This window comes from Vipera ursinii (genome assembly GCF_947247035.1).
Source record: "Vipera ursinii genome assembly, chromosome: 4".
Classification (NCBI taxonomy): Eukaryota; Metazoa; Chordata; class Lepidosauria; order Squamata; family Viperidae; genus Vipera; species Vipera ursinii.
Window position 1 is genome coordinate 95721513 of NC_139514.1, and position 14713 is coordinate 95736225.

General features: G+C 36.9%; 1 protein-coding gene across 3 annotated transcripts in view; it reads right to left on the bottom strand.

Annotated features, from left to right (window-relative positions):
- Positions 1-14713, bottom strand: part of DOCK9 (dedicator of cytokinesis 9) — a 118944-nt gene that overhangs the window by 85412 nt on the left and 18819 nt on the right. For all 3 annotated transcript variants that reach the window (XM_083361661.1, XM_083361660.1, XM_083361662.1), the window contains exon 2: positions 560-676. In XM_083361661.1, coding sequence (XP_083217787.1) covers positions 560-676 — 117 coding nt within the window. The remainder of the gene's footprint in view (positions 1-559; positions 677-14713) is intronic.

Here is a 14713-nt window from a genome sequence, read left to right on the forward strand (position 1 = left end):
ATCAGAATATATAATAAAGCCAACACAGATCTATAGACCAATATGATCAAGTCTTGGGGGGGGGGACAAATAGCTCTAGGAAAATGAGCAACACACACATATCCATCCATTGTTAAGCTATTTCTAAAGGCTGCCTTTAATAGCTGTGTTCCCTCCTCAGTTAAAAAGCCACAAGTGATTTGAGTTAATCCCCCAAAGAGATGATTGGATTTTAAAAACTGAGAAGAGATATAAAATGAGTCATATCAGGAGATCTAGTTCTATTCTGTTTAAGATTTTAAAAGAAATAATCAACAATCACAAACTCAAAAACAGAAAGATAACAATACTTCACTAATAGCTACAGAGTAGAAGCAGTGACCCTAACAAATTACTTGAAATTTATTTAGACTTGATTCATTTTTTCATTTATTTATGATGTACCTAAACCACACAGTTGTAGAATATTAGAAGCTGGTAGATTAGCTGTCTAATTAACTGTCTTAACTATTTTCTTTCAAGCCTTATTATAATATTATACAATAAATTTAATTCAACATTCATAAAAAATAAAAAGTACCTGGAAATCATCATATGGAAAAAGTAGCAGCTCACGCAAGCCATCGTTGATTATTTGAGTTTTCTTCTGAACAATTATATTTTCATAGTCTATTGGCTCTATTAACTTTGGTTTTGCCTGAAAAGAGGGGGAAATTTTAGTGAATAAAGATTTTTATTCTTGTACCAAAATATATTTTAAGATGCTATACATATTCATGAACCTCCATGCAGTACAATCCCACATATGACTATTCAAAATTAAATACCATTATTTACATTTGATTTATTCCCTCAATAAGAATATACAGATTTACTGCTTTTATCAAGAAAGGACAGTTTTGAACTTAAAATTATGTGTTTATAAACATATATGGAAAAATAAGCATTATTGTAATAAGATATGTAGTTCAGTTCTAGATTTATAAATGAAATACAATCAATTCTGTCTAAAGAAACAAATGTAATTGATTTTAATCAGCTCATAGTTTTTCCATTAATTGATATAGGTTTTCCTGGTCACTGCATTTTAATCAATTAGCTAATTTATTTTGCAATAAGTTTCAGAACTATATCTAAGCCACATTCTATGTTCCTGTTTTAAGCTGGAACATATGTGGGATAGAGAGTGACATTTAGATTGGATTTTGCCTTTTTATCAATCTACTGAGTCCTTTCCAAGGATCTTATTATTATTTTAAAATTTATCATTTTCCCATTGCCTCGGATGGCATGAAACCTAGAAAAAAAAATTGCTAAAAACGTACAGACAACCCAGAGTTAAATTATCTAATAAACAACAAAACCAACAAACTAAAACAGGGTCCATTAAACAAATAATAAACAGCGACCCAAGCCTGAGACCAAAGGTTTTCAAAGATTTTCAAAGTTTTCTGGAACTGTAAGAGAGAGGACACTGTCCTTATCTCGGGGGAGGGGAATGCTATTCTGGGGGGGGGCAACAACAAGGAAGGTTTTTAGGTCCCACAAAATGGACATGTTTAATGAGGAAGACTTGGAGCACAATCACTGAATGCACCAAGTGGGCAGAAACTATTGGAGGCAATAAGTCTCTCAGAAAGCCGAACTCTGTGCTTATACTCATGTTCTCATGTTCAAGAGAAGCTGAGTAAAATCTACTTCACAACCCAATTCTGAACCAAAGGATTCAGGGAGAGATATGTTGTGGCTGTACTTAATGTATAGGTCCAAATATAATCTTTTAACTTCCATATTTAATATAGAGCTTGAACTAGGATTATAATTATTTGTAGCATTAGGCGTTAAAAACTATAGGCACACACTTCTAGTTTCTTAACATAAAAACCTCTAAATTATTTAGATATAAAACACCCTAAATTATTTAGATATAAAAACTACTTCTATTACTATTTCTATTACTCTTCATCTTAGAGAATGATTGTTTTCTAATCCTTCGATCACAAATCTAGACAAATCTCCAATTCAATTTCTGAAAATATTATGGCATCAAACACCATTAATATGTTTTTACAGTATTTTTGGTGTTAGCTACAAAGGTTGTTTTGATGTAAGAAAAAAAGAGAACAGTTTACTTTTGTGCTTGAAAATTTGCCCAAATACTTAGGTTTCTTTAGAAAAAACTATAGAAAAGCTTATATTCCAATAATTTGAGTTGCATAGAGAATGTGAAATTAGATTTTTTAAAAAAATATTACATTTCCATTTTAGGATGAAGTACAGTTCTAAAGTATTTCTAGGGTAATGATTTCTTTAAAAAGTGTTATAGAAGCACAGTGATCTAAAGATAGGTTGGTCAAAGAAGATTACTTCACATAGTATAATGCCTACCACATGGAGATATTGTCTTTGAATAATGTTATTGGAAGGAGTTCAAAAGAACAAAAGGTTACATTTTGAAAGATTCATTATGAAGGAGAGGCTACAGAATTAAAACTATGAAGCAGATTATTTTTTTAAGACTGCACACTATGTATCATTATAGCAGGAAAATATGCTTTGTTGATATAGCAGAGTACACTTAGTTCAAAGAATAACATCCACATTTTAAAAAAAAATATAGACAAAATTAATTTTGAAAACACTAACTTAGCCATTGCAAATACTTGGTAAAAGAGCAAAATATAAATAGAGGACGTTAACAATGATAAAAAACCAGGGAATACACATCTATATTTTTCTGCTAATTGAAAAGCACGTTGAACATTATATTCAACTAATTCATTTAATTAATTTAGACCAGAAAGTGTACCAAGACAGTTATATATGTCAGTTCAAGTAGTACTATAGAAATACCTTCACAGAAATGAATAGTTAAATCTAAGTATTCTGCAGATGGATAATTAAGCATGAAGAAACCGCGCCCACCCCATTGCCGGCAATGGCGAAAAAGCTCTGATACGTCATATGACATCACGTGATGTCATGAGTTTGACATGTCTGGGTTAGAACCTTCAGTAATATTTTATTACTGTCACAATTCCCACCTACAGTATAGTAGTTCTAGAGGTAATCCTCACATACATTTTGTTTAGTGACCATTTGAAGTTAAAACAGCATTAAAAAACATGTTTGTTTTTCACTATTATGACCATTGCAGCATCCCCATGATCACATGATCAAAATTCAGATGCTTGGCAACTGGTTCATATTTATAACAGTTGTGTCCTGGGGGGCATATGATCACCTTTTTCAACCTTCTGACAAGCAAAGTCAATGGGGAAGTCATTCACTTAACAACCATGTTACTGACTTAACAATAGAAGTGATTAACTTAACAGCTATGGAAGGAAAGGTTGTAAAATGGTGCAAAACTCTCTTAACAACTATCTCACTTAGCAACAGAAATTTTAGGCTCAATTGTGGTCCTAAGTCATCTCTGCTAGTTCAGTCAATTTCAAAATCCATTCTTCAACAAATAGCTTTCTTTATTATAAATATTTCACAATTGTATGAAAATTTAAAGAATTTTCATCAATGCTCTGCTCTTTCCCTAATGTGATAAATATAACAAAATTTTGATTGACATTCTTTTTTCAGAAATAGTTTAGTTTTACAAAGACAATGGAACCTAAAAGATCAATGTTCTAATGTTAATATTATTTTGAACTGTCTTATGGTTATTTAATTATCTTTAGGCAATAAAACTATTAGTATTTTGTTCACTGTCATTTCCTGTATTGTGTTACATCTGTTTGTACTTTACAGTATTGTACAGTACAGTATTTACAATATTAAAAAAGCAGGGCATTACACAGAAAGAATAAGTTCTGAAGTTCTTTTTTTTCAAAGCACAAAGAAATATAATTTTTATTTTTTTCTATGCTACTGAATTGAATATAATTTATTGGCATAATAAAAAGAATATTATGATACTACAATTTAAAAACACTCTTACAAAAGACTCAAGTTTAACTCATGGAGATTACATGGACAAATATTCTTCATCTTGATCTGATTTTAGTAATAATTAACAGTTATTTCTCAGGAAACTCAGGATCCTGTCCCTTCATCTCTCGTTGCCTTTTCTTTCTTCTCCTTCCCTCAGTTTTACCAAGCATATTCTGAACAAGTCTTTATAGTCAAATCCCAAACAAATATGAAGCATATTTGAAGCAATGGTCTGTTTTTGTACTATTCTGGAGCAGGGGTCCAGGCTATCAGCAAAACAATTTGAAAGAGCTGTAGTTCTATATTGTCAAGTGGAAAGATTTTCAACACACATTATTGTTTTTGCATATGCTTCCTGAAAACTGTTTCCTGACTGTATCAAAACAGGCCATGTCATGGAAAAGTTCACCATAATGAAGCATTTGTTTAAGATAGCTCTTTCAAATTGTTTCGTTGATAGCATGGACCCTTGATCCAGAATAGTATAGAAACAGAATATTGCTTCAAATATGCTTCAGATTTGTTTGGAATTTGACTGTAAAAACTTGTTCAGAATATGCTTGGTAAAACTAAGGGAAGGATAAGAAGGAAAAGGCAATCTGAAATGACAACACAAAATTGAAATATCTGCATGTACTATAAACTAGTTAAGTGTAATGACTGTTAGTCCAATATATTCCTATCCCAATTGGAAATTAGTCATTTTTTTATAATCATTCATTTCTTTCTTTAAACAAATAATACCTTCAGAATTTTTTTCTTCTTGTTATTCTGAATATATCTCCCCTGAAATTCTGGATATAAGGAAAACTATGTAACCCCACAGCAAGGTCTTATAGTAAGTTGTTTGTTTTGTTTCCCATAGATCAGCAGTCCCCAACCTTCCAGGCTCCATGGACCGGCAGTGGAGGTGGCAGGAGGGGAGAGGATGATTTCTCATGGAGAACCTAATCCCACACATGCGCAAATGGAGCTTCGCATGTTCTCCTGCTGCTTGTGTGGCCTGATTCCCAATGGGCCATGGACCAATACCAGTCCGTGCGCCGGGGGTTAGGGACCCCTGCAGTACAGCATTTATTATGTTTCAAAGACAGGAAGACCAATAAACTGTCCTCATACTTGTCAATATTCTCTTATAGTTCTAAGTCTGGACCATTTCTCCCTCTCAGATTAACCCTGAAAAAGTTTTAAAAGGTTGGGAATCGGGAAAAAGTAGCAAATGGGATTCAAACTCCTCTCAGTATTAGAATGGATATACACATTTCAGAAAACCATTATTTCCTTGTAAAATAGTAGATTTTCATGCCTAGATCATAAAACTTTTATGTGTAAAAACTGAGTGATAACCTTGGAGTTCTGTTAACACTTTAAATGCTAGTTGTAAAATCCATTTGACCTTACATATATTGGACAATCTTAAGTGCAGAATATATTTCTACCTCACTTAATTCAAAATATTAATTATTCTTATGGTTAAGACAAGACAAGTAAAGACAATACAACCTTTATTGTCACATTTTTCTGTGAACTCCCTGGCACACATTAAAAAATGAAATTCTGATGCCTACTCTCAAACAGAAATACACACACACACACACACACATACATAGGCTACACACTTACACACACACACATGCGCACACACACATACACATTAAGAACAATGCATTTTAAATACATAGCAGAAAAAAGAGTCTTGAGAGTTAACAAGATTGGTACTATATGGTACAAAGCTATTACAGAAAAGCTATTACTTTTATTAACTACAAACGTATATTAAGATATTTAATATAGCAAACCTATTTTCTTCAAATTATGTATTTTAAGGTTCAAACATTGGACATGTTAGCCTACTAAAATCTAAGATTCATTAAGTAATTGCTTTTTTGTGCTCATGTACATTGAACCAAGATGGTTCATCTTCTCATTTTGCAATTGTATAAATTATTCCCGTTGGTTTTCTTTAATGCAGTTCTGTTCAAAATATATTATTTCAGAAATATTACTAAAAATAACCTTGTATTTTCAATAATGTGCTTTCTTTTTCAATCTTTAGCTTTTCTTGAGTTTTATTTATTTATTTATATTTCATATTTCTAAACTGCTCATCTCTCCTATTCAAAATTTCCTATGAAAATGGCATGTTTCTATTGCGTTATATATCTACATTTAAATCTAACAATGGATTTTAAATTAAACTAATGTCTGATTGAAGAAACTCTTGTAAGACATTTGCTCTGAACTCATCTGCGAGGCCAGATCTACAAAAAGAGGAAGGAAATGTCATCATCCCTAACAAAAGAATACAAGGACAATATATTGTCTTTGGCATTTGCTACATTGATACCAACACTTTTACAGGAAAGCAGAATCTTTCTCATATTCTCTTAGAAAAATTTTCCATTTATAAATAGCTTTACCACATGAGAAAAAGATTCTACTCTAGAAAAATTATAGACAATCTACATCTATAATATTTTTTTCTGCTGTTAGTGCCCTGCATTGTAATCGCTTCCTTTTCCTAAAATAAACAAAAATTTAAAATACAAATATAAAATGATATAGCAATTTGAATATTGTGGCAGAAAATAAAGCAACAAGCTGAAATTAAAAAAGGAAACCTGGAGGAAAAAAAGAATACTTTTTTCCTATAAAAAAGGTGATCTTTTTGGGAGATCTTTCCTAATATTATCCCCACAATAACAACACTAAGATAAGTTGGCCTGAGAGAGAAAGACTGAACTATTTCTTTTTTAGTAATCTCCACGGTTAAATGGGCAAACTCAACATCTTATCATTATACTCTTTGATTTTCCTATTTAAGCTATTTAAAATACAATAAAAAGGAAACAGATATGTCCTTCTATTTAACACTATAAGGTTTATCAGAACGCTGTACAGAACTTGTTATAACTATAAAAAAAAACCTGTATTTCTTCTCATCAACATGTCTCCAATACAAATCTTTAAAGCTTATATCAATTGTTCCTATCTTTTTCATGAATAGTTGAATAAGTGGAAAAATGGAACTATATACATCAACAGAAACTGAAATATACTGGTACGTGACTATCTTTAGAAAGCCTGCATTTAAGTCTGGGATGTCCAAAATGACAGATCAGTTAATAGTAACATAAAGCTAGTATTTGGAGAGAAATAGATGCAAATAATATATTCAAGAATATTCAACACTGTTATCAACACCATCAAAATATTTCATCTTTCCTACATTTTTAAGCCACTGAAGTCATTCTAGCACTATATTATTTTATTTATTTATTTATTTATTTATTTATTTTATTATATTTATATACCGCCCTTTCCCGAAGGACTCAGGGCGGTTTACAGGGTGGTTAAAACAAAAAATACAAAAGTTAAAAACAGATTAAAAAATTATATCCATCCCTGAACAAATAAAACCCCAGTTAAAATTAAAATTAAAATTCTCAGCCTGGGCCATAGAGCTCGAAGAGCCAGGTCTTCAGGTCCCGGCGGAACGAACGGAGGTCGGGGGCGGTCCTAAGCTCCACTGGCAGCTGGTTCCAAAGGGCAGGCACACCCACTGAGAAGGCCCTATCCCTGGGTGTTGTCCGCCGGCAGTCTCTTACCGGCGGTACCCTGAGAAGACCCTCCCGCACTGGACGAAGGGAGCTTGATGCCGGCAGCAGGTGTTCCCTCAGATAACCCGGACCCAAGCCATTTAGGGCTTTATAGGTCATCACCAGCACCTTGAATCTCACCCGGAGGGCAACCGGGAGCCAATGCAGCTCGCGGAGTAGAGGTGTTACATGGGAGCACTAATAGGATATGAAATTTGAATGAGAAACAATTAGTAAAAGAGAAATAATAAAAATGTATACTGCATTAGAGTAACCCAAAAAACATAGTTAGATTTGATAAGATATTGAAGATCTATGACTAAATATTTTTTAAAAAGATCAGTATATTTAAAATATTTTAATTGACATTGAATTAAATTGTAATAATAATATGACAGAAAGAAGTTTATTTTTTTATTATTAACAATACCTCAAAGATAGGAAAAACCAAATACAGGTAGCACTTGACTTACAACCGCAATTGAGCCCAAAATTTATATTGCTAAGCGAGACATTTGTTAAGTGAATTTTGCCCTATTTTACTATCTTTCTTGCCACAGTTGTTCAGTGAATCACAACAGTTGACAAGTTAGTATACCTGGTTGTTAAGTGAAATTGGCTTCCCCTCTGGCCCTTGCTTGTTAAAAAGTCGAAAAAGGTGATCACATGACCCCAGGATGCTGCAATGGTCATAAGTATGAACCAGCTACCAAGCATATGAATTTTGATCACATGATCATGGGGGACGCTGCAAAGGTCGTAATTGTGAAAAATGGTCATAAGTCACTTTTTTCAGTTGCAACTTTGAATCATCACTAAATGACCTGTTGTAGGTCGAGGACTATCTGTACATAATAACTGTCTCCTAGATCTCCATAGCTAACAGCAGAGTAGGTCTTGAAATACATATGAACTTACATATCACATCATATCTGATTCTAATGAGTATCAATCAAAAGTACACTACAGATTAGAGGTTCTCTTTTGTTGTTTTTGTTGTTCCCATAATAAAGTGGGGAAATAATTCAGTTTCATAATGAAGTCCAGATAAGTTCAATTAAATAACTCATATTAAAGAATGTAATAAAAATCTCACCTTGATCAATATCATGAGACTATATAAAACCGGCATTTGTATGATTCATATTCAAATTTTTGGTTGCTTGATATGCATTTGTTCCATTATTTAAGACTACAGAAAAACAATCCCAAATGAGGTCAATAATAACAATGAAATTTGTTTGGGTGTCATAAAGGAGTTGAACTATTAGCAGATTTTTTGCAAAAGAAATATTATTAAATCAATGCTTTTCAATACCACAATTATCTGGATTAGTAATGTAAAATTTCACAATGCTTGTTTAAAATGTTCAAAACCACATCACATAATTGGCCTATAGAACTTCTATTAAAACATTTAGTTTGTCCATGCTAACGTCAGAGATATATCTACCATAAAGAAATTAATGACCATTCCAAAGAATAGCTGAAGCATAGACTCAAGACCTGGATGTTATGTAGAACATACTTCCAATAAGTACTGCTCTGGTTGGGTGTGGCTCACATCTCTGTTCAAATTTGTTTCCAATAAACATTTCCTTTGGACTTCCTCTAGTACATGTACTCATGAATTCTATATACAACATTATCCCTTCAAAATCTATGAGAATCTTTCTGACATGATATTTCATATTTATTTTTCCACAGAAAACATTTATAGTTTGATCCAAAAGACATCTTAATGTTTATATTCTTAAGGAATGTACCTAGATCTAACACTGACTGCTTATCAAATGTAACCGTTATTGATTTGCAGCTATGATGTTTCAAGTGTCTGACCAACAACTGAAGAACTAAATTTGGTTATCACAGTGATTTTCCTGATAGTAAGATCCACCATATTACTTATGGTATCAGGTCAGAAACTATTGAGACACAATATTTTCTTCTTTCCATTCTCTTCCCTATTTCAACACTAACCCAAAATTTGCAAATATATATATATATATATGTCAAGATTCACATGCATTTTATAGGATGAATGTGCAGTCGGCTATAGAAACTACCTTTTGACCCCTTACCACATAAAGCAAAACATTTTCATTGCTCCTTCTGAATACATATTTTATAGCTTGTTTTTCATTGCAGAGATGTAGCCAATCAACATCTAAAATTTTAAAACTGTGCACATTAATTTACAAGATAAAAATATATTTCAAACATTAAATATAAGCACTGAAAACTGAACGTGGCTCAATGGAACATCAGTTTCATCATATTTAAACTAGCAAGCTAGAAAGACTTTCTGGTTTAAATGCATTCAAGTTTAATCAGTACTGACAGACCCCTTAGAAAAGTGCTTTTCTAAAGTATAAAAGAGCAAACTATATATACATTCATCAGAAATAACACATCAGAGGGCATTAGAAGGTAGAGCTGTTCAATCTTAAATGTTATAATCTTTTTTTCTCTCTCTCTCCCTCACACACACACACACACACACACACACAAAAACACAAAGACAACCAGCAAAAGAAAGAAAACAAACACCTTACCAAGACCTGTACTGAAGTGTTCATGTCTGTTTCAGAAGCTGCTGCATCCAGACATTTTTTAGGAAAATCTGTAAGTTCCTTTTTAATATTTTTACTATTTGTTCTTGCCAGCATTCTTATCTGAATGTTTCACACAACTGTAAATCTCAGCAACTTTATCTTCTAACAGAAGCATACCAATAATAGAGCAACGAGTAAAGTTTCTGCCACCTTAAAACTGCAAAGACAGTAGTTGTGCTACTCTGCTGAAGACTTAATCAAGTTATGGTGGGAATGCATGATAGATACAAGGCCAGCCCTTGAGAAGGGGGGGCAAAGAGTGTGTGGGAGAAAAAGAGGTGGATCCATTTCAGCATAAAACACACCAAACAGTTCTTCCCCATTCTCATAAAATGAAGTTAACAATCACATATTTGAAAATAGTCTTTAATTGTTTCCAAACAATTCAGTTCAACAATAAACTGAATTTATATTTGTAGGGCTCTTTCAGTCAAAGTACTTTTAATATGAAAGAATTTTTGTCATGGGAATAAAAAGAGGAAGAGAGATCCTATGGCCGTTTAATATGTGGATTCTGCCAGCTTAAATATTAAATGTTAGCAGCTTTGAAATGCAATACAGAATATTTTTTATGGATTCTGCTATGGAAATGTAATATGGCCAATTTCTCCAACTGATGTTGCTGCTCTGATTAGGTGAATTATTAGGTATCAATAATCTGGATTATATCAAAATCAGTGTTGTGTTGTGATTGGTGAGTTGCAACGGGACAGAGGACACCCAGACCAAGTTATCACTTTTTACATAACTTCACTGGGTAACTTTGGGCAAATAGCTTTCTTCTCTCAGGCAAACCCATCTCTTAGACTGATATTATACAGGTAGTCCTCGACTTATGACCACAATTGAGCCCAAAATCTTTGCTGCTAAGTGAAACATTTGTTATGTGAACATTACCCCATTTTACAACCTTTTCTGCCACAGTTGTTAAGTGAATCACTGCAGTTGTTACATTAGTAACGGAATTGTTAAGTGAATCTGGCTTCCCCATTGACTTTGCTTGTAAGAAGGTCACAAAAGATGATCACATGACCTCGGGACACAGCAACTATCATAAATATGAGTCAGTTGCCAAGTGTCTGAATTTTGATCACATGACCGTGGGGATGATGCAATGGTCATGTGAAAAATGGTCATAAGTCATTTTTTTCAGTGCCATTGTAACTTTGAATGGTCACTAAATGAACTGTTTTAAGTTGAAGACTACCTGTATCAAAAAAATTGGGAAGAATCTTATATGTAACACTGAATTCCCAGAAAAATAGGCACGCAATAACAAATAAACCACAAGGGTGGTACCTAACATGTGGGTAAAGTATCCAAATTCTCTTAAGAATTCAGGATTGTAAACCAAGGAACTGACCTTAAGGGAAAAGGCATGCACAATAGGGCAGCAAGCACTATTGCAGCAAGATCATAGGATGAGAACTCATTCAGGCAATGTCTAACATTCATCCTGAAAACATCTAGAACAATAGTCAAGATGTTCTAGTGCAGTGATGGTGAACCTTTTACACACCGAGTGCCCAAACTGCAATGCAAACCCCACTTATTTAGCGTCGGGTGCTGGGTGGGAGTGGCCCAGTGTGTGGGCGTGGCTTTAGTGGTCAGGGAAGGCTGGGTGGGCATGGCCAGGGTGGGCATGGCCATCTCAATGTTGCTCATGGGGAGGGACACCTGTGGGGGCCGGGCAGGGTTGGGGGAGATCCAGGGGATCTCTAGAGGGTGGGACGGTGGGCAGGAAGCTTGTCCTGTGGAGTGAGGCAAGACCAGGCAGGGGGCAGGGCAGGGGTGCCATTGCCACAGGGCAAGGCAAGGCAGGGACCGGGGTGGCTGCTGCCTGACACCATCGGCACCCGCACACAGCGAGTGCATGGGGAACAACTGTGTCCGTCAGCAGCCACAGCTTGCTGGCCCCTCAACCGGCATACTGTGAGGCTCCGCAACCCACTGCGAATACCGGGCCAGCCCTTCAGCAGCAGGCGGAGTAGGGGGAGGGGGGATCTGGTATTCCGGTTCGTTACCTCCACCTGGCTTGTTCCACGGCCTTATGGCAGCAGCATTGAGTGTGATACGCGAGGCAGCAAATGGCCGGTTTCAGAGCGATGTGGCTGTTTGCTGCCAGCCGCGGCCATTTGCTGCCTCGCATGTCACACCCAATGCCGCTGCCATGAGGCCGCGGAACAAACCAGGCGGAGGCATACCGGTTTCTTACCACTGCCCAACTTGTTCCGTGGCCTCATGGCAGCGGCATTGCACAGGAGGCGGCAAACAGTTGGTTTCAGTGTGGCGCAACTATTTGCTGCCTCATGTATTGTGTCAATGCCGCTGCAATCTGGCTCAGCCAAAAGTGTCCGAGGAACAAGTGGGCAGGTTCCCCTCTCACCTGCCCATTCAGCTATAGCTTTGGTGGCTCTGTAGGCAGAGATGCGAAGTTCTCTTCTCTGTCAGAGCCACCAAAGCAGCAGGTGGAGTGCTGGAGGCTCAAGGAGGGAGGGTGCTGAAGTGGGCGGTCGGGCCATTGGCAAGAGCAACACAGTTGAGCGGAAGGAGGCCTCAGAAAAAGTGGGGCAGTTAAGGAAATAAATCCTTGCTCCCCCCCCCAGAAATTGCTTTTCTTTCCTTACCTGACTCCCAGCCCCTTGCCATTTCTCCTTTGCAATCCACCACTGATTGCAAGGACAAAGGAAGTTTTTTTTGGGGGGGAGGGGGGAAGATCAATCAATCAATTCCAAATTCTCATGAAAGATTGTGAAGTTGGAATTGATTGATTGACCTTTTTCCCCCCCAAAAAATCTTCATTTCCTTGCATGCTTCAGCACCTTCCCTCCCCAAGCTCCACCTGCTGCTTTGGTTGGCCTACCAGCCCCCACCTCAATGCCCTGCCCACCACCGCCTAGCATGGCCACCCTGGGGGTGCAGGGCCTGGCCTGGCATGGGAAGAACACGTGCCCCACCCTCCTGCCACCATGCAGGGTAAAGTTGCCGGGCCCGCCCCCAACCCAGATACCCTCGCCTCCCCCAAGCGGTTTTTTATTAACCTGCCTTTCAGCTGCATTCCGTTTCTCCATTCGCTTCTCAGCCTTTGTGAGACTATCGGTAAAAAAAAAGTTCCCTCAGACTTTCTAACTTCTCCAGCTGCCCCGGATCAAACAGAAGGACCGCTGCCATCCCACAATCAAGTGGGGTCCCCTCCTTGCTCGTCACCCCTACAGGGCAATTTTTGACCCTTTCCAGGTTCCCCCAGCGGGACGAATTTGGACACGAAAGACAGAGCTCGTCTTCCATCATCCGCGGCACTGTGATGGCAAACCGGAAGTCGAAACATTTCAAGTTTTCAATCATATAAAACCTTCAGAACTTGAAAGAGACACTTTACCATAACCATCTAAGTTTGTGCTGACTGGTATCTGCCACATATATTTTGTGGGTTCTATCTACACACACACACACACACACACACACACACACACAAACACCATTCTACTTGCAATACCTAGGAGCCCTTGTGTAATAGTGGTTGGAATGCAGTATTGCAGGCTAACTCTGCCCACAGTCTGGAGTTTGATCATGATGGAGCTCAATGAGGTTGATAAAATAAAGACCTAGATTGTTGGGGGCAATATAATGACACTGTAAACCACTCAGAGAGTGCCGTAAAGCACTATGGAGCAGTATATAAGTCTAAGTGCTATTGCTAATACTTTCAATATTTACTAGTACACATAGTCTTCAACTTACAACAGTTCATTTACTGACCATTCGAAATTCAATGGCACTGAAAAAAATGACTTGACTTATGACCTGTTCTGTACCAGCCTGCTACCGGCCCTGCAGAAAGGCAACCCCTTTATAAACGGCAAGAGGCTGGAATGACATCTGCCAAATTTATTACTACAAAAAACAAACAAGACACGTACCAAGATACAGGAGCTTTGAAACACTATCTGAGCGGTTGCTTTCAGCAAACCAGCCCTCCCCAAACATTCCCTTTATAAAGAGTTCAGGGCGTGGCCTCTCTTTGCCTCCTTCCGAGAAGCCCCACAGCCTTCCTCTGTTTGCTCCTACTTGACTGCCTCCTGCGTCGGGCGTCCTTGAACAGGGCCAGCTGTGGGTCATCTTCATCCACACTGTCAGGCTCACACAGCTGGGTCTCCATGGTGACCAAGTGGGAGGGGCCTGCCTGAGGGCTATCATCAGCAAGATCTTCAACACCCCCCTCCTCCTCTGAGTCATCGTCCGACCCAACTGCCGAACCCACAGGCTGACCCTGAATCACAACATGAACATTTTTTCACTCATATTTATGACAGCTGCAGTGTCTCAGATCAACTTTTGCGATCTTCTGATAAGCAAAGTCAACTGGGAAGCCAGATTTGCTTAACAATCCTGTTACTAAATTAATAACTACAATGATTCACTTAACAACTGTGGCAAGGAAGGTTGTAAAATGGAGCAAAATTCACTTTAAAAATGTGTCGCTTAGCGACAGAAATTTGGGGGTCAATTTAGGTTGTAAGTTGAGGACTACCTGTAACCCCCAAAATGTAAAATAGAACAATCTTTAACCCT